At 57.0% G+C, this 24728-nt stretch overlaps 2 protein-coding genes across 2 annotated transcripts in view; one reads left to right on the top strand and one right to left on the bottom strand.

Annotated features, from left to right (window-relative positions):
- CCDC33 (coiled-coil domain containing 33) overlaps positions 1 to 15433 on the top strand; it is a gene marked incomplete at both ends in the record, with an annotated part of 34052 nt that extends 18619 nt beyond the window's left edge. The window contains 14 exons of the mRNA XM_080351592.1: positions 1472 to 1601; positions 1701 to 1822; positions 2035 to 2106; positions 5944 to 6066; positions 12222 to 12328; positions 12564 to 12684; positions 13471 to 13666; positions 13751 to 13839; positions 14035 to 14166; positions 14269 to 14336; positions 14491 to 14635; positions 14832 to 14915; positions 15024 to 15119; positions 15383 to 15433. Of these exons, the coding sequence (XP_080207718.1) occupies positions 1472 to 1601; positions 1701 to 1822; positions 2035 to 2106; positions 5944 to 6066; positions 12222 to 12328; positions 12564 to 12684; positions 13471 to 13666; positions 13751 to 13839; positions 14035 to 14166; positions 14269 to 14336; positions 14491 to 14635; positions 14832 to 14915; positions 15024 to 15119; positions 15383 to 15433 (1536 nt within the window). The remainder of the gene's footprint in view (positions 1 to 1471; positions 1602 to 1700; positions 1823 to 2034; positions 2107 to 5943; positions 6067 to 12221; positions 12329 to 12563; positions 12685 to 13470; positions 13667 to 13750; positions 13840 to 14034; positions 14167 to 14268; positions 14337 to 14490; positions 14636 to 14831; positions 14916 to 15023; positions 15120 to 15382) is intronic.
- Positions 15434 to 15873: 440 nt separating this feature from the next.
- CYP11A1 (cytochrome P450 family 11 subfamily A member 1) lies at positions 15874 to 20404 on the bottom strand (the record flags this gene model as incomplete). The annotated part of the gene is made up of 9 exons (XM_080351591.1): positions 15874 to 15996; positions 16114 to 16305; positions 16700 to 16778; positions 16891 to 17057; positions 17905 to 18065; positions 18470 to 18673; positions 19277 to 19476; positions 19669 to 19824; positions 20160 to 20404. 9 exons carry the CDS (start codon positions 20402 to 20404, stop codon positions 15874 to 15876), a joined length of 1527 nt encoding a protein of 508 aa, XP_080207717.1.
- Positions 20405 to 24728: the final 4324 nt, after the last annotated feature.

The following is a 24728-nucleotide window of genomic DNA, read 5'->3' as shown; positions in this document are numbered from 1 at the left end:
GGGGAAGGCTGGGAGGAGGAGGAAGAGGAGGAGGGAGCTCAGGTTCCAGAGGTTAATGGCTTTCCCCCAGCGAACTCCCGGGCAGGCTAATCGGATTCAATCACTCTGCCAGCCCAGCGTGTCCTCTCGCCTGTCGGTTCCCATCAGCATCCGCGGCCAAGGGCGCTTGGGTTCACCTTCAGCAGGGCACCCCTCGAAGATAAATCTGCTTTTAGGCTCTTTCCCTTGGATACCCTCCAGTTGAACCTGCTTCTCTGGAGCTTCTTGTTCACTTTGGGATCTGCACCCTCCGGACAGGCAGCCGTGGGGATCGGGACATGGTCTCATCCTTGGGAAGGCAGGAGAGACGTTGTAGGCTTGGCCACCTCCAGTTCTGCTCGTGCCAGTGTTGCACTAGCCTTGGGGAGATGAGCTAGGGTAGCCAAGGAGGACGAAGGCATCTCCTCCTCCTCCTCCTCCTTCTCCCCAGCCCCTTTTTTGTGCTTCTCCAGGTGGCCCTTGGCAGGGGCGGGTTGTTGTGCCAAGCCGTCTGCCCAAATCAGCGCATCAGCTCTGACGCCTCGGCACAGAGCATCCATCTGTCCCGCCGAGCCGGTGGGAGACAGAACTCCTACCCCCTCAGCCCCCAAAATTGGGGGAGAAATCTGGAACACCATCTCCCATCTGTGTCCTGGTGAGAGGACCTCCAACAATTGGGGTCAAATTAACAATATGCTCTCACGTTTGACTTTTCCCTTCCCTGCTGCGTCTAAACCGACACCATCTCACAGCAATGCCAGGAAAAGTAACCGGAGGTGGCGTTTTGTGGTTTTTAGGAGCTTTTTCCCCCAAACTGAGCTTTCTGAGGCTGATGGAACAGCCTCTCCCCTCGCCGCCAGCCCCCGGAGCTGGGTAATGCACCGCTGCGGCTCTCCGAGGTGCGTCATGCCCATTAGCATCCCCAAACGTGAGCAGAGAGAGAACCCCCCCGCCTTCTCCTCCCTCCCCGCCGCAGCAGAAATGTGCTGATGCAGAAAAGCCGATCGGCATCTCGCCCCCGCTGGGCGATGCCGGCCGAGGGGTTGGAGTAACAGCATTAAAAGGGAGCGCTGTCGATAATTTCTTGGCGTTTGGGCAGCCGGGGTGAAAGGCTGACCTTTGGAGAGCTGGCGGGGCTCCCCGAAGATGAAGGGGAGCAAATGCTCACAGGGATGGACCGATGCCATTTCCAATGACAGCTCGTGGCTCTGGGGATAAACATGTTGCTTGCTGTTCAATATCTGTCAGGCAAACCAGACCTCGTGCTTGAAGAGAGGGTTTTGTGACGATATATGGACCCCGAAAGCCTGCAAGCAGGCTTTCGGGGTCCATATATCGTCACAAAACCCCTTATTGCAAGATCCAACCTCCACCTCTCCTCTCCCTCCTGTCTGCTTATTTATCTCTAGAGAGATAAAGTATCTAGAGGATAATTTTCCTGTTGTCTCCCAAGATGTCCCGACCAGCCGGACCCTCAGAGCAGTTGACCTGGGACACAACCTTCCTCTTCCAAGGCCGGGATGGAGCCACCGTCTTCTCTGAAGACACCGCTTTGACCATTGAATATTATCCGTACAAAGCCAGTAAGCCTGCAATCCCCACCAAGGATGCTCTCCATTCCCCACCGGGTTTGTCCTGGGGATGTCGTGCCCCAAACCAGTTGCTGTCCCCTGTTTTCCCAGTATGGGATGCTCCAGGCACCCTGGTTCCTGTGGGATACTCGGTGCTACCCCTCACCAGCCGCATTTTCCGGGAGCTGACGGTGCAGAGTGGTGGGATGTGCCTGGATGGCCTCACCATACAGGTGAGTGGGGTGGTATGGGGGTGGTACCTATAGGGGATGGTACCTGTAGCGGATGGCACTGGGACAGTGGGATGGAGATCCCACCTTCATGGGAGTGCTCCTAAGCATCCCATGGGAGGCCAAGGTCTGTGCTTGCAAGCCCTGAGCCTCTGGATGACATCTGGGTGACACCAAAGCCACCAAGAACTGTCACCCACCCTCTGCCTCCCCAGGGCACGGACCTCAAAACCACAAGTGGGTCCATCCCAACCGTGAGGCTCTGCCTGCGGCTCCTTCGCTCAGAGGTGAGAATGCTGGGGTTGGTGAATGCCGGGGTGAGGAGGGACAGGGACGGGGCAGGAGGTGGTGATTTGGGGCTGTCACCCTCTCCAGGGTGCAGACAGGGTATTGGGGAGAGGCCGTTCACCATATCCATGCGGAGAAGGGCCAGGCTGGTTAAGTACGGTGACAAATGGCCAACTGGCTCCATCCTTCAGCATTTGTGGTCCTCAGGGATGTCACAGCAGGGAGGGAATTTGGCTGCTTGGCCTTGGCTGCAGGACCAACACTTGGGCAGGTCAGGATGCGGCCGTGAGCCTGATCAATCTAATCTAATCTAAGCCTCTGCTCCCATCTGCAAAGCAAAATCCTACCCATCAAGTGAATTTGGGAGAGGTCTGGATGCTGTGAAGGCTGCGTGCCCCCCATCCCCGGGGGGCGTGGGGCCGGCTGGTGGGGGTCTTTAGAGTGATTGCCCAGGGGGGTCAGCGAAAAGGGGTCTGCGTGTGATGAATTATTCACATGGGTGTCACTAAGTGCAGAATTAATCCTTTTGCTTCCAGCTGGCTGCTGCACTAAATTATCACTCGCAGTCATGCGGGAAAATGCTGCGGAATTCATTTAGCTGATTATTGTTTTGATCTGGGAGCTGTAATGTTTTTTTTTTCTCCTCTTCCCCAACTCTCCGTTTCCCCCCTCCAGCCCTGCCTTCCTTAATATATGTCAGAGCTGAGAGTGGGAACAAAAAAGGCAGGAGAGGCAGAGCTGGCCTTGGGCTCTGCGTCTGGTTCACTCACCCGGCGGCAGCCTGGGCAGACGGACCCAGAGCAATGCAAATCGATGGGAACCCAGCAGCGTGAGGGCAGGTTTGGCTCCTTTGCCCAGGCCCTTGCTTCTTGCCTGGAGGTCAGGATTTTCCAAGGAAGATGCTCAATCTGGCTGGTTGTGACCCCCAGCACCCTGAAACCGCAGGCAGGAGAGATGCAGGTGCTGGGGTGCAGGGCAGAGCCGCTCCTCTCCCTCTTCAGGCAGCCTCAGGCTCCCAGGGACGCTCAAAGGCTGGATTTCCAAGTCCTCAGCTCATGGATTAGTCCTGAGCTGGGCTTTGGGACAGCAAGAAGTGACCAAGAAGCCACAGCAGTCAATACAGGACTCATATTGACCCAACGAGGCATGGGGGCAACCGCCCTATCAGATGGCGAAGGAGAACAGACTCAGCGACTTCGTCTTGTTTTTCTTCTTCCTTTTTTTTTTTTGTATTTTCTTTTTTTATTTGAATGTAGAGAGCTGAAAATGCATAACCTAGATTGGCTGGGCTTTTTATAACAACCAACAGCTAAATAAACCCTGGGCCATCTGTACTCCCCAGCGCTGGGTGTAAATCCTGGCTGTGCCATGGCCTCGGCAGGGATTTCACCGGCTCCTACCATGGGTCTGGGTGGTCCTGAGCTTGATTTTGGATGTTCACACTGACTCTCTTTGCCGGTAAAACATCCGCAGTACCAGGGTTTTAAGGGGCTCCCCATGAATATAATTCATCCCCCACTATTTCTGCAGGGTCTCAAAACTCTGCTACTTTTGCAATAGCCACAGGGAAAGGGGTTTGGAGCAGCTGGTTTATTAAAAGCCTAAAGACCTGACACCAAAGATCAGCAAAAAGCCGCATTATCCCAGGGAAAGGTCTGAAAGGGCAGCGCTGGGTTGTGTCCCCCCCAGTAAAGGCACAAGACCCCCGGATTTGTCCCCATCCAGCCCTGTCTTCATCCCTCTTCGCTCTCCCTTCGGAGCCCAAATGAGAACAAAAGACTTTGATCATCTCAGGGAGACAAAGAAATCAAAGACTTCAGCAAAACGTCGGCGTTTTAGCAAATTGACGCCTGTCGCAGAAAATCTGTTCTAGTGGGAAAACCTGCAGCCGCGATCATCTGCCTCTGCCCTGGCTCGCGGCTCAAGGCAGCTCTCCCGTTTTCCCTTCATTCTTCTTTTTCCACCCCAAATTTGGTGTTTCGCCCAAGAAAGATGAGTTTGACCATGCAGTAGCCAGTCGCAAATCCATTTGCAGGGTCGGCAGGATGCAGTCCCCAAGGGGCTGGGGGATGCTGAGACCCATTCGAGGGCTGGAAAATACCCACTGGGTGCATCTTTATTCCTATGTATTAACCAGCCCTGTTTTATGCCTCATTTTGGCGCAACCTTGCTTCCCTCAGCACATTGACTGGGCACTTGGGACCTTCGGGGTCACCCCCTGTCTCTGCCACTCCCTTTGCTGAGTGCCCTTGGTCATGTCACCCGAGATGGGGCCTGGGGATGTGCCACCACATAGTGACGACCTCTGAAAAGAAAAGGGAAAAGCTGGTGCTGCTTTTTTCCAGGCAAGGAAAAAGAGAAAGCAAATCAACAGGCTGGCTATATCATTGCTTAAACAGCCTTAATTTATGTAATTGCTGCCATTTAGAACCAGAAGCAGATCGACGCCTGGTGTAAATTGTCACAGTGCCGGGGTGTAAGTTGTCACCACGCCAGCCCAGTGATCAGACCCCTTTTGGGCTGGCAAAAAATGGGTTTACAGTTGGTTGGGAAGGGGGGAGTTGCCACACGTTTCCCATTATTTCAGCCTGTCTGACCAGATTTGTCTTCCACAAGCACCACAATGGGGCTTTTATCCCCAAACCACATTGCATGGGGAGCAGAAGCTGGAAAAAGTCTTATTTTGGAGGAGCATTGCCCTTCCCCGGTGAGCATCTTCTCTCGGTGGGCTGGCTGAGGGCTTATTGGTACAGCTGAACTGCGCTTGATTGACACCTGCCCATCAAACACATCATCCCCTTATCACACAGCGGATTACAAGGGGCTTTACAGCATCACTGCCGGCCGGGAAGAGCCAAACCAGCGAGGAACCAAAAAAAAACTGCGAGCAAGGAATGTCTTTGTTAAGGAGAATTAGTTGCGTTGCTGCTCGCGGGTCCCGGGGGAGCGTTCAGGGCAGCGCTAATTGAATTAAGAGCCGGTGCGAGCGGCGGTGACGGTGGCGGGGCCGAGCTGGCCATCGCTCGGCATGGCGGGCAGCAGCTGTGTGCCGGCCGCCGTAATTGCAGCCTGAGCCTCAACTGTTGCATTTTGCATGATGCCAATCCCCGGGGAGGGGGAGAGCGGCGGGACGGGGGGGTTTCACCCCAGATTTGATGCTGGAGGAGCTGGGGTGAGGGGGGGACCGGCGGCAGAATGAACCGCGGCGGCGCGGGGGGATGATGATGATGCTGATGGTGTTAATGAGGCAGCGATGGGGAAGGGCACGGGGCTTTGTGGGGAGGGAGGGCGCTCACTGCCCTCGTTAGCTGCACTAATGAGGCCAGGCCAGGCACAGGCACGGAGTCAGCCCCAGCGAGGGCCACTTGGCCGCAGTCTGTTTGGAGGGGGCACCGAACCTAATTCCGGCTCCAGTGCAGAGAAATCGGTGCGTGCTGGGGTGCCAAACCTCGCTGCGAGGATCCCAGCAGCCAGATAGGTCCTCAGCACCCAAATCTGCCCTGATACTGGGAGCTGTGGTGGCCAGGATGGGTCCCCGTGCATGACCTTGGCAGCAGGGAGGAGCACATGGACTCCATCGTTTATTCCATTAGACCCAACTTCCCGCACTAACCAGATTAGAGCAGAGTCTATCAAAGCCAGGCTAGCGGGAGAAGAGCGGGGCGCGCACAGCCGGGAAATGAGGGGCAGGAAAATCACATTACAGCTGTCGGCAGCATCTGGTAGGGGCTCTGGCTCTTTCCCATCACGTTGGTCCTGGTAGCACTTCAGGATGTGGAAGCGGGGACGGGGGACAAGGAACATGCCGCATCAGACCATGTCCTCTCCCTCCCCAGAGACCGGGGATGTTCCTGACCCCATCGGCCAGCGATGCTCTCCCCAAATTGGACCCTGCCACTTTCACACTCGGGAGGGATGAAGAGCCACGGGCAGCCCCCATGTGCCCGTTTTATCACCAGGTAAGTAGCCTGGAGGAGACTTTTCCATCGGTGCCCACATCTCTGTCCTCAGCTGCTTTTGAGTGGCACAGGGATTGGGGTTGGGGACAACACCCTGTCACCTTGCTGAGGGCAGCCTGGATGCAGCAGCTTCCATTTGAGCGCTCAATCCCAAATCCATTTAGCAAATTCTCTCCTATTACCGCTGCATTATGTCGGGGACCCCAGGCACCTCCAGCTCATACCTTTCAGCTCCAGAAAAAAAAACATAAAATAGGCAGCTGTTCTCCTCCTCTAGCCCTTTGTATTGATAAATGGAGTCCTTGGATGAATTCAAACCTAGCCCTCATGGTCCTAATATCTTCCTGTACTTTAAGCCATCTGGCTTTAAAAATAACAGGTCGTTAAACCTCAATTCTGCTTATTAAATAGCTGAGAGGGAGGAGGTGGAGGGACCCTGTGTTGCTCAAACTCCACCTTCAACCCAATCCCTCTCCCTGCTATTCAGGAAGAAAATTAGCAATAAAATAACAACCATAAAAATACAGAAAAGCTATTTTTTTTTCCTCCAGCTGTTTTAATTCCTCCAATCCACTGAGCTTTATTGCTTCCTATTCCCCGGCTGCAGCGGCTGCTTTATGCTTGGCCTAATAGCAACCTGTAATGGGGTGTGTGGAGGCGGGTACAGCTTAAATGTGATGAGGATGCGAGGTCCAACCTTGATGGAGCAAATCGCCCCAGGGCTCCCAAGAAGCGCCAGCACCCTTCAGCTCTGCACAGGATCCAGCCCTGGCATCACTGGGTGTTTTCAGCCCCAGCGTTGCCTTTTGCTGGCACCAATGCAGCCTCAAGTCCCGCTCACTGTATCCTCGCAAGAGCATCCCAGCATCCGTAAAGCCACAAGATGTTCCAAGGATGCTTCCAGTGGGACAACCCAAGCTGAGGAGAACAGAAAGGCTTTGCACAAGCCCTGGACACCCACTGCCAAAAATGCTAGAAAACATTGCTGTTAAGATTATTTTTTTCCACCCAACCTTGAACTGCCTCTTTTTTTTTTCCCCTTTTTTTCTTCCCCTTAAGGCACAAATTATTTTCACTCCACTTGCATGGCAAGGAGGGTGATTTGCTTGGAAAACCCATCTCGTGACAGCCCCGGGAATCAGGGCTGACACCCCACTAATGGCGTGGGACACGACAGCCCCCCCGGCAGCGGGTCTGGGGGGGCCCGGGGGGGACACTGGCCTGATCACAGCCCTGTCACTCCTTCCCGCTCCGCTCTGCCTGATCAAACCCACATCCCGCGTCCCTGCCCTGCGGCTTCCGAGGTCCCGCTCCCGATCTGCTCGTTAATGCCTTCGTTAAAAACTGTAAGGAGGAGCGAGGAAAACAAAGCGATGAGCGATATAATATTATCAGAGATGGGGTAACCCTGGTCCCATGGAGGCAGAAAAACCCTCGTGTAGGTTTGTGCTGGGACATCAACCCCCCCTGCCTTGCGCTTATCAAGACTTGGGGCTGATTTCTGTTGACTTAGGCTGAGGTTTATGCTGGGCTCTGCCTAAGCATGTTTTCCTACCCTTCTGCCCTCTCGCCGCATAGATTTGCGCCTCTCTTACTAGTCGATGAATAATTTACGAGCAGCACTTAACGATTAGGGAGGCGTTTTCTTCAACCTCTTCAAACGTTCGCTTCTTCTTCCAGCCTTTCTTTCCCCGCTCCCATCATCCCTGTTCTCCTGACCTGTCGACGCTGGGCAGTTGTACAAACCAAAGGGCCTCTAGTGGGGCTGGGAGAAGAAAATGTCATTTATTATTTTATTCTATTTTATTTTTTACCTTGCTTCAAGGGAAAAGGATGCTGCAAGAGGAGAGGGGGCTGCAAAGGGAGAGAGTGCTGCAAGCAGAAAGCTGCTCCCCCAGGCTGCAGCCCCATCTAGCGTCAGCCTAACCAAGCCCAGCCTAAGCTTTAGGCCCAGGCTCCCCAGACAGGGCTGGGAGAGGCCGGGGTGCAAGCAGTTGTGAGGTTGGGATGAGGATGCTCTGCACTGGTCCCAGTTGGGTTTGAAGGGGAGATGGGCACCCATGGGTGCCCGAGCACCCAGAGGCACCAGGCAGGGCCTTGGTGCATTACCCCAGCACACTTGTTACGCAGGATTAAGCCAGTTAATAAAAAGCCTATAAGTCAGTTAATGTGATCCCAGATTATATTTATGCCCATCTTCCTTCTCAATAAGATTAAGGATTCAGCAATTCACTTCCCTCTTTTTTTTTAATTATCTTTTTACCATGCGCTGGGGGTGGGTCCCTCAATGTCCTCACTGCGTGACACCAGGGCATGGGGAAAAAGAGAAAACTGGCTCCAAAATGCCGTTTTTTGCGTGTTTGAAGGTGCAGCACGGTGGTGCTGATGGATTTACGCTCACTGCCGCAATGCGAGGTGCATTTTATCAGCAAATTGAGTCGATACATAAGCAAACACGAAAATTGATGGCCACACTGGCAATAAACCACCTGCCAGGCCAAGGACACGTCCCGTCACTGGGGGTGATGGGGACACTTGGGGTTTATCCCTCTGCAGTTGTTTATTTTTCAAAGCTTGGAGGTGAAAATGCTGGAAATGTGTTTATCTTAAGAGATGAGGATGTTTTCCTAAGAGGGAAAAAACAGACAAACAAAAAAAACCCTGCGAAGAACCAACGGGAACACCAGGTAACAGTTGTAACCTGCTTCTGTATTTTTTTAAATTTTATTTCAGGAAGGGGCTTTTTTAGGTTTGGCCCCAGTTCATGGTCACGGGTGAGCACTGGGGGATGCTCTGACCCAAACCAGGAGGCTCCTCTGCCCTTCCATTTCTCCCTGGTGACCATCACCTGGGGACACCACTGTCCCCATCCCTCCCCAAAGCAGCGAGAGGGGAGAAATAACTTGTTTTCAGGAGCCAGGAGCTGACTCAGCCAGAGTTTGCTCTCAAAAGTTGTTCCACCTGCTCCTAGCCACCGATTTGCCTTTTTTTTTCAGTTATTTTTTTCCATTTTCTTTGAGTAAAATAAAGCATCAGCGACCCTCAGAGGAACGGCAGTCCCTACTGGTGGCACGGCTGCTTTTTTCCGCCTTATCTTGAAGCAGCAGGCAGGGGGGTGGGAGCCTGAGGAGCAGTCGTCGCTACACGGAGCATCTTTCTTCTCCCAGTTACCCGGTGTAATCCAGCAGCTTTTATTTCCTTGTTCGACACGATATCAGCAGCCGGCAGCTGGGCCCGGAGCCGGATAGCGATGGTAATCGCCCGCCCGAAAATCATCCTTCTTGTTGGGAAGGGAAGCAGAAGAACGTGGTGTCTCTATTAAATCGAACGGGGCGCAGATTAAACGCTTTTCAATGCAATCCAATTAACTCTTAAATTGAATTGTAATGCTTTGGCTAATATACCCCCCACCCCCAGAATGGCCTCCCCCCCTCGCCCCGATGCATGGGAAGGGAGTTCAGCCTTGGTTTAATCAGATAAAACCCCGCTTATTTGCTGCCTTTCACCGGCATCCACCCAGATGTTGACCTGAGGATGGGTTTGGGTACCAGAGCATCCCTGGGGATGGGCTGCGGACACGACATCCCTTCCAGTCCCATCCCGTGTCCCAAGGGGATGGGGAAGGTTGACAGGCAAAGGAAATCAAGGCATCATTATCTCTGGATGGTTTCGTGAGCTTTTGTTACAGAAAAGAGGCAAAAATGGGATTTTTTTCCCCTCTGATCTTCCTAAGCTGCTGCAGCAATGTTTCTTTTCTTAGATATGTAAATGCGAGCTTATCCCATCTTCATAACAATTAAGGAATCGGGCTTAACACTCATCGGGGGACGTGTGATTTGTTGGGCTGGAGGGAGACTGTGGTGCAGAACAGACCAGGGCACTGCCAGGGGCTCAGATGCTCGCAAGTGAAATGAGTTTTCCCCTCCTCAGCCCCTCTGCGGGTGCTTTGCTGTCCCCTCCCTGGCCAGGGACAGGCTCAGGCTGTGCCATGGGGATGCAGCATCCTCTGGTACACCCTGGTTTTGGACCCTACTGCATCCAGTGGAGGTTTATTGCCGGCTCCTGCTTCTTGCTTTTGCTCCTCTACGCGTCTGGAGATGAATCGATTCGAACTAACCGGATACATCAAAGTGTCTCGCAGCAATTTGTTAAGCAAACAAAAAAAATATATATTAAAAAACCAAACTTGGCCTAAGCAAATATAGGAAGGAGGGGGGCAGATGAAAGGCTCTAAATGCAAGGGAAGCTTCAGAGGCTTGGAAATGAAGGAGGGAAAAAAACCAACCCTTTAAAAAAATAGCAAGGGCCAGGAGTTTCAAAGCTTCCATCATTTCAGATGTGGATTCCCAGCCTTTCATCCCAGATCCCTGCGGGAAGGAGAGACAAGTTATCTCTGGGTGGACTGGAGATAGGAGGAACGGGGAAAATGTCCCTAAATATCCTTGACCCTGTCCCCAGTGGCAGCCGGAATATTGGATGGGGGGGTTGTCTGAGCAGCGTTGGGCTGGGACTAAGGGCTGGTTTTCTAGCCTCTGCAGGTGTAGTCTGAGCCTAGAAAAGCCGTGGTTGATCCCAGCACCTTCCAGCAGCTGCCCAGCCCGGGCGAGCCGAGCGTGGCCTCATGCATTATTGATGGGGTGGATAATTGCGCACTTCCCACCGACTCTTTGATGAAAAATTGATGGCACGGGGCGAGGAATCGAGGGGCTCCCTTGACCGACACCGGCCTCTTTTGTTTCTGAACAAACACCGGAGGAGAGATGGATGCAGGATGCCGCAGTGGGGCGGCACAAGAGCCTCTGTGGTACCTGAAGGTGGGGACAGGGCTGGGGAGCAGTTGGAGCAGAGCATCCTTTGCCTTAAACCTCTGTAAATTTGATCTCAAGGTATTATAAAAGTGGGGTTTGAGCAAGGAATTATTATCCGGTCAGGATCAGGCCAAATCCCAAGGTGGAGCTGCAGCACGATGCCACCCAGTGTCTCCAAGAAGTGGCTCCTCAGAAGTTAATTGAGTATTTTAAACATCAGAGGAGTGTGTTGGGGGGGGAAAGCGTTTCCATTGTACATCCAAGGCATGGAAATCAGCTGCTGTCACCCTCAGACCCACCCGGCCCTGGTTGTCACCTCCCTGGGTGCTGGGAGCAGGAGATAAGGCAACAGTGGCCAAAGCCAAGCTGGGGACAAGGAGGGGATCTGGGGACGAGAAGAGAGGGCTGGGGACCCGTGTTGAGGGCTGGGGACAGCGAGGGGTTGCTGTCCCCAAGGGACAGGAGCTGCCTGCTGTTCCCCATGGCTTTAAAAGCGGCAATGACATGTGTGATGCTCCAGGGGATGCTAAAGGAGAAAATACGTGGGTTTCCTGGGTCAAGGAGCAGCAGAGGCAGCTGCCTGCACCTGCCTGCACCTGGAATGTGCCCATCAGGGTACAGGCAGGCGGTTTTGGGCACTGAGCTGCTGCGGGGTGGAGTTGCTAAGAGAAAGGTTGTGTTGTAGCAACCAGGAGCTCCCACACAGCCTGAATCCCTTTTTGAGCAGAAATAGCCCAGGAAAACCAGCTTTTCCTCATGCTACAACCCCCCGGCATGGCTGTAAGTCCCCCTGGCCGGTGGCTCGGGTGGTGGTGTGGGGACAGGGGGTGGCCCAGGCGGTGCAGGTGTGTTTGGGACAGGCAGAGCCTGGCAACGTGCCGGCAGGCAGGGCCAGGAGCAGGGTGTTGGGGGAGCAGGGCACCCCGGGATAATGCTGTTCTACAGACCTTTCTCCTCCACGGTGAGTACTGGGGATGGGGACATTACCCTGTCACAGGGTCGCTTTTGCTCGTAGCCAAATTTGCATGATTTAATGGTGCAGCCACACGATGATGTTCAAAGCCAGGCATTTCAAAGTGTCCCCATCCTCAGGACAAGCTTTCCCAGCCTGGTGGCCACACAGTTTTGCATCCAAGGGGGATGCTGGAAGCATCACAAGCAGTGTCTTTTTGGGGCAGGGCTGGATCCTGACCCCAAAGCAGCGATGGCAAAGGGGTTTTGCCCCAGGGGAAAGCCAGAGGAGCTTCTCCTGGCTGTGGGGAGGGGGCTGAAGGAGCTCGCTGGAAGGGACCCCTCTTGGAGGGCTTTCTCCTCATCCTCACCTTCTGCTCTGGTGTCCCCTGCCAGCTCCACCAAGACGCCGTGTCCCTCCCAGCGGCTGATGCCGTGGCCAGCATCTTGCCTGGAAAACAACCATTCCCACGTGGGACAGGAACGTCACCGGAGAAGCTGAGGTACAGAGGTCACACCGATTTTGTAGCCCCCTCTTGGGTCCTTCTCCTCCTCCCCATCTCCATCCTCACCTCTTCCAGTCTCCCACCCCCCTGCACCCCCATCCCCACCAGCTTTGCCCCGACACCCCAAAGAGGCTCCTGTTTCCACAGGAGGACTCCCCAGCCAAGGTTTCGCTGGTGTTTCAGCCCATTGGGAACAGCCAACCAAGGGTGTCACCCTGTCTCTGATCTGCAGGTCCCAGGAGGTCACCGGGGACAAGCAGAAGATGGTGACTGCTGGTGACACTGGAGGAGAGCAGGACGTTAGGAACAGTGAGGGGGACCAAAGCCAGGCTGAAATCAACTCTACACTGCCAGTGAGTGAAGGTTTTGGGGGTCAGCCCTTGAGTTTGGCTTTATCTTGGGCATGAAACAGCTCTCGGGTGGATGTGGGGGGAAGAAGCTGAGCCTCTCCCTGCATCTGCCCCCCCTTCCCCCCTTCCCAAGGCCGCACGATGCTGCTGCCCCCTCTCTCCGTGCCCCGGCCCCCGGCAAGGCCAGCGCCAAGGCTGGAGCGGGGGGCTGGGGGGGCTGGAGGCACACAGCTCCCCCCGGCCAAGGTCCCGCTGCCAGGAGCCATTCAGCCTGGCAGGAGGGATGTGGGAGGGTCAGCCTGGGAAGGTGCAAACCTCAGGGAATTGTTTCCCGCCCCCCAGTATCACCTGGGAAGTTGTTCCCCAGCCACATGGGTGCTAAATTCCCCCCAGCAGGCTCATCTGCATAAAACATTCATCCCTTTGTTACTCTGCACCAGTTCCCTTCTTCTAAAGACCTGCAAGGCTTGCAGCTTGAGACTGACCCCTCAGCTCTGACACTGCTGCACCGCATGTCCTTGGGAAAATCACTTTTCCTCCAAAGGAAGAGATGGGAAAATGGGGAGCTGGAGAAGGTCTGTAGGGTGGAGGAAGAGCTGGGCAAGTGGAGAGAAGAAGGTTTGGAGGGACAGGAGAGAAGGAGGGATGGTTGGAGGAGAGAAGGATGGATGGATGGAGAAGGAAGAAGGGATGGATGGAGAAGGAAGGAGGGATGGATGGATGGATGGATAAGGATGGGGAAAGCCCAGGCTGACAGTGGGATGCAGTGTCTCTGCTCTGGGCTGTCAGGGGGTGGGCAGGTACCAGCTGGCGCTGAGGCGGATGGCGGGGGACCTCCTGTCCCTGCGCCAGCACGTCACCAGCCTGGAGGTGGAGAATGGGCAGCTGCGGCACAGCCTGGCCTGGCAGGAGGAGCTGGGCCAGGATCTGCTCAGCGATGTGGACCTGGACGTCATGACCCGGGAGGAGCTGCTGGACAGGCTTGGTAAGCGATGGGGACGAGGAGATAGAAATTTGAGGTCCCCTTGTCTCTGACCGGGTGACAAGGATGTGGCGTGGGGTCTTGCAGCCACCATCAAGCGTGAGCTGGTGGCCAGCACAGCAGAGATGAGGAGGCTGAAGGACCGTGTCCAGCAGCTGCAGAATGAGCTGATCCAGGTAGGGATGCAGGCAGGGGACACCTGAGGGACAGGGTGGGAGCAGCAGACAGAGCATGACAGCACCCACATAGCCAAGACCTGAGAGCCCCTGGACCCCCAACCATGAGGCTCTCCCAGGCCTACAAGTGATGCCCCAAGGCTTGAGGCACAGCATGGAGGTCCATGGGGGCTTTTCCATGTCCTCCCTGCCCAGAAAAACGACCGGGAGCAGGAGCTGGTGCTGCTGCAGCGAGCCCACCGGCAGCAGCGAGCCCGGCTGAGGAGCTGCCAGGAGAAGGTGGCCAAGACCAAGGGCCTGGAGGAGACGGTGCGGCAGCAGGAGAAGGTGACCTGGGGGGGCAGGAGGGGGTGTGACGGCCACCACAGCCTTGCGCCCAGCTGTCCCCATGCCCTGGTGACACGGGGGTGGCTGTGCCCTCTCCCACAGGTGATCGAGGCGATGGAGCGGGTGCTGCAGGAGAAGCTCAGCAGGAGCACTGCGAATTCAGGGGGTGGGTGCCACAGGGGACAGGGACCCCGGAGGGGCATCCCCTTCTGAAGGGGGATCAGAGGAGGCCTTGAGCTCCCTGCAACCCATCCCTGAGCATGGGGGAGATGGGGGCTCATTCCCAGCCCCCTCTCTGCCCAGGGGGTGCAGGACCCATCGCAGTGTCCCCCCACCCCATCCCGCAGGCGCAGTCCTCTCCAGGGAGGTGTACGCCGTGCTGCTGGCTGAGAACCGCCGGCTGCGGGAGGAGCTGGCCAGGCCCCCCCAGCCCTCGCCCCCTGTCGCCCCACGGCCCCCAGCCTTGCCGGTGAGAGTGGGGAGGGGAATGGAGCCGTGGCACACCAGAAAGTGACACCAGGGGGTAACTGGGCATGTTGGGAACATCACCCAGGTGGCATCTTCAGCTCTGTGGGGTGATAGCTTGTTCCCACCGTGAGTGGGGGGGGTGGGAAGTAGGGTAGCCAGTTGTCTTTCCTTGCTGCTGCTCATCTGATGCCCACCAGGGTGTTTTTGGGGGTGCGGAGAAGCTGGCGCTGCTGGCCAGGCTGGAGGAGGCACAAGCCCGCGGGCGGGTGCTGGAGAGGCAGGTGGGTGTCGCTCCCCCACAACCCGCTCAATGGGGGTTATCTGGGATGGGGGGACACCTCTGGCCCCCCTGCTTTGGGAACAGCCAGCCTGGTTTGGGTCTGTCCCAGCTGGCAGAGGCAGCGAGGAGCTGGGGCCGGGAGAAGCAGGAGCTGGGCACGCGGCTGCTGGAGCGGGAGCACGGCTTTCCCCACGGCCCCGCCACGGTGAGCGCCCGCGGGGGCACGGGGCCACTCCACACTAGGGGGTCTCCATACCCATCTCCACATCAGGGGGATTTGCTTCAGTTTCCCTGCAGGACCCTGGGTGAGAAGGAGGGGGGTGGGTGGTCCCTAGGGCTGCAGGACCCCCCTCCAGCATCCCAAGAGACCCCCTAACCCCAGACTCCCTTATTGCAGCCCCTTAATGCCCCACTGAGAGGGTGGGTTGGATTTACAGCTTACAAAGACCTTTTCCCATCCCTCACCAGACTGCCATGGCCCCCCAGAGAAGACCCCAGACCCTGCCCCCCTTGCCCTGACCCCCACCCAGCAAGAGAGACGGAGAAATCTGCTGCTGCCAAAAGGACCTGGTGCTTTTTTTCGCGAGATGAAATTACAGAGTAAATCAGAGGCGAAGCAAAAACGTTAGAGGGCATCGAGGGAGCGTCACCGTGGTCCCTGGTGTCACCCTTTGGGGGTGACCTGGGGACCCCAAACAGCTGGAGGGGTACAGCAGCACCCACCCCCCGCCCCACATCCCCTTGGTGGGGCTCCGGTTTATCTCCCTTGTGGTGTAAGCACAGCCTTAAGCGGGCTGGAGCGAAGGCCGGGATGTGCCAAGCCAAGGCTGTGGCCGTGAAAGCATCCCAGCTGTTCCCAAAATCACCCCCTGGGGCTGTGAGGAGCCAAAAGCGCCTGCCAGGCTGTTGAGGTGTCCCCCAAAGCGAAAGTAGCTGGGGGTCGCCCCGGATCAGGCCCCTCACGCCTGGGACTCGAGCGGCCGTAAGGTCAGGTAGATGGGTTTGTCCGGGATCAGGATGAGATCAAACTTAGTCCCGACTTCCACCGCTCGCATAGTTTCGATCTTGAAGTTCTCCAGGATCTGGGATGGAGGAGGAAAGGAAAAAAGAGCAGATGGAAAACTCTGGAGGTACCAACACCCGTGTGCCACCTCCCCTGGGGCACGGCGTCCCCGGCGTGCCCGCAGCGGGATGCTCACGTGCATGAGGAAGAGCTGCATCTCCAGCTCGGCGATGCGGCGGCCCAGGCACTGCCGGGGGCCGAACCCGAAGCTCAGCCCCTGGAAGTGCTTGGGGCCGGCTGCCAGCCAGCGCTGCGGGCTGAACTGCTCCGGCTTGGGGAAGACCTCGGCGTCCCGGCCCATGGCGTAGAGACCCACCTGCACCAGCGTCTGCAGGGACGGGTCATCGAATCAGAGAATCATGGAAACATTTTGATTGTTGAGTGCAAACATAACAATTCTAGCACTAAACCACCTCCCTAAGAACCTCATCTCCGTGTCTGTCCAACCCTCCAGGGCTGGTGACTCCAGCACTGCCCTGGGCAGCCTGTTCCAATGCCCCACAGCCCTTTGGGGAAGAAATTGTTCCCCAGATCCAACCTCAACCTCCCCTGGTGCAGCTTGAGGCCATTTCCTCTCATCCTATCACTTGCTACTTGGCAGAAAAGACCAACACCCTCCATGCTACAACTTCCTTTCAGGTGGTTGTAGAGAGTGACAAGGTCTCATGTCACCCACCTCCAGGTCCCATAGCCCCCCTGTGAAGCAGAGTGGCCGTGCTCACCTTGGGGGGGATGCGGTAGTCGTGGAGGATGACCTCCTGCGTGGTGTACCTCTGCAGGGTCACTGCCACCGGGTGCAGCCTGCGGGGACACGGGTCCTATTTTTAGGGACATCCTGGCCCCTGCCGTGTCCCACCTCACTGCATGACACCCCAGGTTTGGGGAAGGAAGAAGCTGAGGGTGTTCTCCTCACCTGAGCGTCTCCTTGATGGCAGCTTTGAGCAAGCGGATGGTTTTCAGCATCTTCACCCTGTCCCCCGCTGCCTCCCGCTTGGCGGCCAGGACCTCTGCCCGCAGCTGCTCCTGCACGCCCGGGGACCGCGCCAGCTCGAACATGGCCCACTGCAGTGTCATGGAGGTCTGCAAGGGGGCCAGAGAGCAGAGCTCAGCACAGAATCCCAGAATGTGAGGGGTTGGAAGGGCCCTGGAAAGCTCATCCAGTGCAATCCCCCCATGGAGCAGGAACACCCAGATGAGGTTACACAGGAAGGTGTCCAGGCGGGTTGGAATGTCTGCACAGAAGGAGACTCCACAACCCCCTGGGCAGCCTGGGCCAGGCTCTGACACCCTCACTGGGAAGAGGTTTCTTCTCATATTTGAGTGGAACCTCCTGTGTTCCAGTTTGAACCCATTGCGCCTTGTCCTGTCACTAGTTGTCACCGAGAAGAGCCTGGCTCCATCCTCCTGACACTCCCCCTTTATATATCTGTAAACATTAAGGAGGTCACCCCTCAGTGTCCTCTTGTCCAGCTCCAGAGCCCCAGCTCCCTCAGCCTTTCCTCACACGGGAGATGCTCCACTCCCTTCAGCATCTTGGTGGCTGCGCTGGACTCTCTGCAGCAGTTCCCTGTCCCGCTGGAACTGAGGGGCCACAGCTGGACACAAGATTCCAGGTGTGGTCTCCCCAGGGCAGAGCAGAGGGGCAGGAGAACCTCTCTGACCTACTGACCACCCCCTTCTAACCCACCCCAGGTCCCATTGGCTTCCTGGCCACAAGGGCCCAGTGCTGGCTCATGGTCACCCTGCTGTCCCCAGGACCCCCAGGTCCCTTTCCCCTACGCTGCTCTCTAATAGCTCATTCGCCAACTTACACTGGAACCTGGGGTTGTTCCTGCCCAGATGCAAAACTCTACACTTGCCCCTGTTTTATTTCATTGGCACCTGGCACCAGCCAGGACCCTGCCCGACAACCCTGCCCGCTCCTCACCGTGTCCACCCCGCCCGCCATCATCTCGGTGACGCTGGCCCTGATGTCATCCAGGGGCAGCTTGTCCTGCATGATGAGGCTGCAGAGGATGCCCATGTACTCCGTGGTGCTCTTGCGCTGCAGTCGCAGGTCCCGGTAGACGTTTTGTATGCATTTGTCCGCTGAGGAGACATGGAGATGAGGCCTTGGTGGGGGAGGAAGGCACCAGGTGTGGCACCTCAGGACATCACTGCATCATGCCAGTGGTTTTTCCACAGGAGCTGCTCCTGCAGCAGCTTGGGACCGTGGTTGTACCAGGTGCCAAAATCTCTCCGAGCCCACAAGCCCCTCTGGGAGAGCTGCTCCATGGTGCCCATCATCTGCCCTTCATCACTCCTAGGTGCTTCCCCACCACTCCATCCCAAGCTCCAGAAGGGCAGATGCCATGTGGAAAGCCTTCCTGGCCTTGGTGGCCCCACTCAACTCCTGTACTGGGTGGTTGGATGCAGGAGAAACTCTCCACGCTGGTGAGATGAGGCTGCTCTATGAAGACAAGCCCTCCAAGGGGCCCTTGGGTGACACTCACCCTGGGAGAAGATGGCATCCCAGGCCCAGACGTGGTCCCTCCAGGTCTTGGTGTTGAGGTGGCGCAGGAGGGCGGGCGGCAGGTAGAGCATGGGCGAGGTGGTGTGGAACATGAGGGTGACGGCGTCGATGAAGCGCTGCGCCTCGGGGTCCACAAAGTCCTGCAGCAGCCCCAGCCGCTCCCCGTACAGCACGTGGCACACGGCTGCAAGCACAGCACCCCTGAGGGGACATGGCCGGGGAGACCTTGTCCCTGCCCCCTCCACTCTCCTGTGGCCAACTCCAGCATTTCATAAAATCATAGAATCATTTCAGTTGGAGGAGACCCTCAGGATCATCAATCAAGTCCAACCATAACCCAACTCTAGCACTAAATCACATCCCTGAGAACCCCCTCTAAACCCCTGCAGCGATGGTGACTCCAGCACTGCCCTGGGCAGCCTGTTCCAATGCCTGACAGCCATTTCCATGAAGAATCTTTTCCTAATATCCAATCTAAACCTCTCCTGATGCAACTTGAGGCCATGTCCATGGCTATGGGGACCTGGCTTGGCCACCTCCAAGCATCCTAGAGTCATGGGGACATCCCTTGCTGGGTAGGGTTGATGACTAGTAGATGATAAAACAATGTTGGGTTGTTCTCTATCTGTCTGGCCAGAGAACACCCCTCTAGACCCACAGCTTTGGTGGAGAAACTTGTTGGCCCATCTCTGAGGATGAAGGTGGGGGAAACGCAGCACATTGCCCATCTGGGGCACCTCGCCAGGGGTGTTTGGTGCGGGGGGACACATCGTGCCCCAGTACTCACACTCCAGGGCGAAGCGGAAGAGCTCATGGGTGAAGTCGGCTGTCCAGCGCTCCCGCCCGCTTTGCCCCACCTGCGCGCGCGCCCGCCGCACAAAGTCCTCGCCCACGGCGCTGAGCAGCGGCACGAAGCTCTCCACCGCCTGCGGCGACAGCACCTCCTTGTTCAGCAGCAGGCGGTCTGAGCGCCAGGCCTCCCCCTTCCTGCACAACACCAATGTTGGGGGGTCAGAAGTGTCCCCCTCATCCACCCGCCCAGAAGATGCCAGCCCCCCAAAGCACAGGGTCACCCAATGTCCCCATCGCCCTCGTGACACTCCACCTTCCCCGTATGCCAGGGTTATTGCGACAAGACCTGGGACCCCACATTCGAGACCCCCCCGGACCCCGACTCACTTGAGTAGCACACCGTAGGGCTTGTTGCGGTAGTCACGATAAGCCACCCATGGGGGGACACGGAATCGCTCCGGCAGCGTCCCCTCCGCCTGGAAGAGGGTGGCAGCGTCCCGGGGGCTGATGATGTTCACGGTCTCGTTGACACCCAGCTTCTCCCTGTCGGGGCACAGAGGGGGTCAGCCCTGCATCCCAACTCACCCCCTCAGTCCCTCACCTCCCCAGATCAACCACCTCCTCTCAGCACCCCCCAAATCAAACAGCCTCCTCCTCATGCCCCCAGGGAATCCTGCTTGTACGTCTTGTCCTAGGGGTGCAGTGGCTCAGCACCAGGTACTAGACGTAGACCCCCCCCAACTTTTCCCCTCTCATTTGGGATGTCAGCTCCAAACCCCATGGAGATTGGGGGGATAGAGCCCCTCTCCAGCTCCACCACTCCAAAATCCCCTCTTGCCCCTCACAATGGCATCAAGCCTGGCCAGACGCCGCCTCACCTGTAAATGGGCCCAAACTGCTGGAACTTGCGCGCCATGATGTGATGGACATTGTGCAAACCCCCCTCCTGCCAGAAGCGATAGAGGTTGAGCCAGCCGGCTCGCCAGTCACCGGGCAGCTGGTTAAACGGGCGAGGAGTCGGCGGGACGGGGGTGGCAGTCCCCTGAGTCCTGCAACATCCCCTGCCCAGGGCTTGGGGACATCCCCGTAAGGCACCCGGCTTGGGCGCAGCGCGGGCGAGCATGGGAGCGGGCGACGGGAGAGGGAGGCGAGGGTGGCCTCGCTCTTATCCCCCCCGGCCGCTGCTCAAGGCGAGATGCTCTCACCCGCCTCCCGATGAGTCACGGCCGTCCCACGAACGGGAACTGGGACAGGGACAGGCACTTCGACCCAGTGATGAGGCAGATATCAGGGTGTGGGACAGGGGAAAGGGGTTTGTGAAGCATCAGCCTCTCTCAGCCTTGCCAAAGTGGGGTTTGCCAGGTGACGGCAGGTGACACTGGCAGGTGGTCTGTGCCACCACAAGAAAAATAAAAACCCGGCTGCTAAGAGGAGAAATGTTCTGTCTGCAGAATAAATGATTCAAATGACCTAGGGGAGAAAATAGTGGGGGTTAGGCTTAATAAAGCTCAGGCCGGGTGGGTCATGGCAAGAGGGGACAGCCTTGGGACTGCCTGGCCTTGCTAGGGGGGAGTCTCTCCTCTGCCCTCCCCAGGGCATAGGATACTGGGGGTCGTATGTCCCCACCCTGTTCTCAGTCTCTCCTATCCCCTAGTATCAGCTGCAATCTACTGCAGGAACCCCAAGCACCCACTGCCAGCAGGGAAAGACTTTTTGGGGGTGTCATTGCCCCCGCTGAGCCAGGAACAAAGACTCCAGCCCCTGAGTTTGGTGGCAGACAAAGCTCCTTGTCCCCCAGTAACACCCAACGGTGACCAGTTAGCAATGGGGTGTGGGAGAGTTAAAAGGGGAGGGGGTCACTGAGGGGTCCCTGGGCCTTTCTGGGGTGTCCCTGGGGTGTCCCTGGAGTGGGGGAAGGACTCCAGACAGGTCCCCGAGGTCCCTGCACTTTCCTTGGGCTGACCTAGGGGATGACATCCTATGGCCTTGAAGGAGGAGAAGCAGCTCCAGGAGAGCTTTGCTGGGCTTAGGCTAGGTTTAAACCTTCGGTTTTCATTCTCCCCGGGAGCTGGGAGGAGCGGGAGGCAGCGGGCGATGGCGCTGCCCGAGGACGCTGAGCCGGCTCCGCCGCGGCTGCCGGAACGGCGGCGGGCACCGGGGGGCGCGCCTGCCCCGCCAGTGGCAGCGGGCTGGCCCCGCCGGGCACCGCGCTGGCCCCGCCTGCCCCGGCCCCCCTGTCCCCTCCTGTTCCAGCCACCCATCAGCTGTCCCAGCTGCCACCATCTGCACGGAGCTGCCCACCCGCCAGCTCGGTGTGTGCCCCAGAGCAGCCCCACAGCCTGGGGACACGGGGCAGAGTGCCACCCCACCGGCCCTCACCCCAGCACTGACACTGCCCCAGGTCTGGCCGTGGGAAATCCATAACAGTCTGGCCACCTCGGTACTTGCAAGGACACAGGTGTAGGCCCAGGGGACACCAAGGGACACACTGCCATGCAGCTCACGCAAGACTGGGTGGCCTTCTTGGCCACCAGCTCAAGAGGAGACAGTCCCCTGCCAGACCCAGCAGCACCTCTGCACCCCCTCTTTCCACCACCTCCCCAAAGCGTGGGGACCCAGCTCATGGTTTCCACCACCCTGTGCCTGTCCCCTGCATCCTCCGTGGGGGCTCTGCCCTCTTCCCTTCACGTCCTCCCACCCTGGAAGGTCTCCAGATTTTTGGGACACCTTCTCAACAGTGTTGTCGCCCCCACAGCAGGAAGGAAACATGACTGTTACCCCCAAGCTGCTCACAGAGGAAACCACCAGCTGCTGCGGCTGTGGGGTCCCTGATGGAAACCGTGGGTGCAGGAAAGGGGTTGAGAACCCCATAGCATCACCTTTCCCCAGCCAGCAGCAACCGCAGCTTTTGCTGATGGTCTCATCCGTGATGAGAAAAGCGGACAGCACAAGGATGGGAGGAGGCATTACCCCGTGTCAGCAGCAGCTCGCCCACGAAGCCTGCATGACCCAGGCAGTTCCCCTACTATTTTTGGACAAGCTGAAACAGAAAGTTTCTCCCTACCTTGGTGGCCTCCCCACTGTGGGGACAAGGAGGGTCCCTCCCGTGAGGTGGCACCTGTGGGCGTCACTCTTTCATTTTCCACCCACGGCACTTTCCTGGTGCGTGTCACCTCCGGAGCTAGCGGGGTGATTAACCGCTCGGCCTCTTCACGCCTTCCCCCGGGTAAATCACACCTTGGAGAGGCTGCTGAGAAACCCCCCAGCTTTCTGCTCTGCTGCAGAAAACCCCACCGAGGTAGCAGCTCTGGTTTGGGGGGAGAATCAAGGGATTGTGTCACATCGCTGTGATGGAGAGCAGAGCAGGGCAGGTGTGATATCTGTGGCTGAAAAAGGGGTGTAAAGCTGCCTGCATGGCTTTCTTACCTTCAAAATACAGCCCACATCCATCCGTGGACCCAGACTGCTCAGCTCCCTGCTGCTCACACGCATCCCTTGGGAAGGATGGCGGTTTTCACGTGTTTTACAACACATTCTTTTCTTGTCTGCCGTAATTTCATCCTGGGGAGTTCCCCGCTGGCCGCGTGAGCAGGGAAGGAGGTGAATCCATTCACTGCGAGCTTTCAGCTCCTGCCCACGAGCAGGTGGTTGGGAAAGTTACAGTAGTAAAAAAATCCTGCCCAGAACCCCCCCGTGATTCAGCTCAGGGCTGGAAGGGATGGGGGGAAAAAGCCCTCATTTTCATAATACTATGTTCAACAAGCGAAAACTTTCAGCTGCAAATGGACCGTAGCTGTGATCAAGCGGTTCTTGCTGGAGGGTTTCCCCTGGCCATGTGTTGGGCACCATCCCCTGAGCTTGTGATGCTCAAGGAGCAGCCCAGCGGGAGGCAGGACCTGGCCAGGACAAGCTCCAAGCTGAAACAGGAGCAATTCTGTCTCATGTTACTTGTCCTGCTTCATTAAAGTCAGTCTCCTCTTAATAATTTATTGCATGCAGTCCCAGACCTAAAAACTGCCGGGCTGACACCTGGTTTTTGGGATCATCAAGCCAGGATGGGGTACATCACAGTGATGGGACACGTCCTTTGGCCACGATCGCCCCTTGAGTGGAAATTCATGGCTAGAGGGGAAAAGCTTTCGTGTGTGTAGTAAGGAGAAGTGTGGCCGTGTGGGAGGAAGGCACGCTGCTTTATCCCATGTTTAACTTCCCCAGCATCTTTCAGGTCACCTCGTTTCTTGTAAGCGGCTGGATTTCCCACTCGAATCGCTCACCACGGCCAGCCCCGACCTGCCTTGGTCTCAGGATTTCCTGGGTCTATTGTCCTGCCCAGCAAACCCTCCCAGCGTGGCCTCCAAGGCCGCCAGCGAGGCTGGAGGCAGAAATAGCCCCAAAAATAAGCACCGGGAAAAGAAACTCAAACCCTCTCGAGGCTTTTGTTTGAAGCGTGTGGCCGTTCCCTGCTCTGCGATACCTCACCTTCCTGTGCCTGCCCGCTCCCAGCAAAACAAAGCTCCCGAAATAGCTCAAACAATGTGGCCACAGTTGGAGTGACGTTGGTGACGCCTTGGCTTTCCCCTCCCCGCACACACCTTGTCCCCTGAAACCCAAGATAACGCCCCGGCCGCTGTATTTGCTCAGCAGCCCCATTTTCAGTTCATTGTATTCATAGGAAACAGCTGGTGGGCAGGGAAAACGCAGCCCAGAATAAAATACAGTCTGAAAAGCTCAGGCATTGCTGCTTTTCTTGGGAAATTTAGCCAAAAGCTCTGTCTTTTGTCCTGGTTGTCCTCAGGGAATGGGGACAAGGCCTGGGGCAGGAGATGCCACTGTGGCCCCTGGGGTTGGTCTGGGGGGGTCTCTGTGTTCCCCAGGCCGGGCTCTATGACTCCCAGACTGATTCTTGGGCAAGAAAACTAAGCCCAAGCAGCCAAAACAGCGCTATCACAGCCAAAACAGCGTTATCACAGCCAAAATAGTGTTATCGCAGCCTCAGGTCCTTGCTCTGACCGGCTCCCGGAGGAGATTTCAGCATCACCCTCACTCCCAGCCCTTCTGCTCGCCTCTTCCCAGGGTACCACAAAACCCTTCAGCATTTGGGGTGTTAGTGTCAGTTTTTAGAGCTTTGGTAAATCCAACACATGGCAGGGACAGAGCTGGCAACGCCAACACCTCGGTGTGCGCGTACAGCACCCAAGCGCCGGGATTCTCTCCCTTCCCGTCCTGGACGAGCTCCCCACCTCCCTCCAGAAATCACACTTCTTGTTTTAGCTCCGCCGAAATCTGCCTGCCTCTCGGGCTTGGTTCTCCTTCTTTACGTCAAGACGCCGCTCCGGCATATGCTGCCGGCACCGGCGGGACGGTTTCTGCCAAACCATGTGATAAGAAAGAAGGCAGCGGAGGCTTTCGCTTTCAGCTGCCAAACCCTCCCACTCCCACGGATCAGG

The sequence above is a fragment of the Nesoenas mayeri genome (assembly GCF_963082525.1).
Source record: "Nesoenas mayeri genome assembly, chromosome: 11".
NCBI classification, from domain to species: Eukaryota; Metazoa; Chordata; class Aves; order Columbiformes; family Columbidae; genus Nesoenas; species Nesoenas mayeri.
The sequence above is the reverse complement of the archived record's forward strand: the minus strand, read 5'-3'. Positions and strand labels throughout refer to the sequence as shown.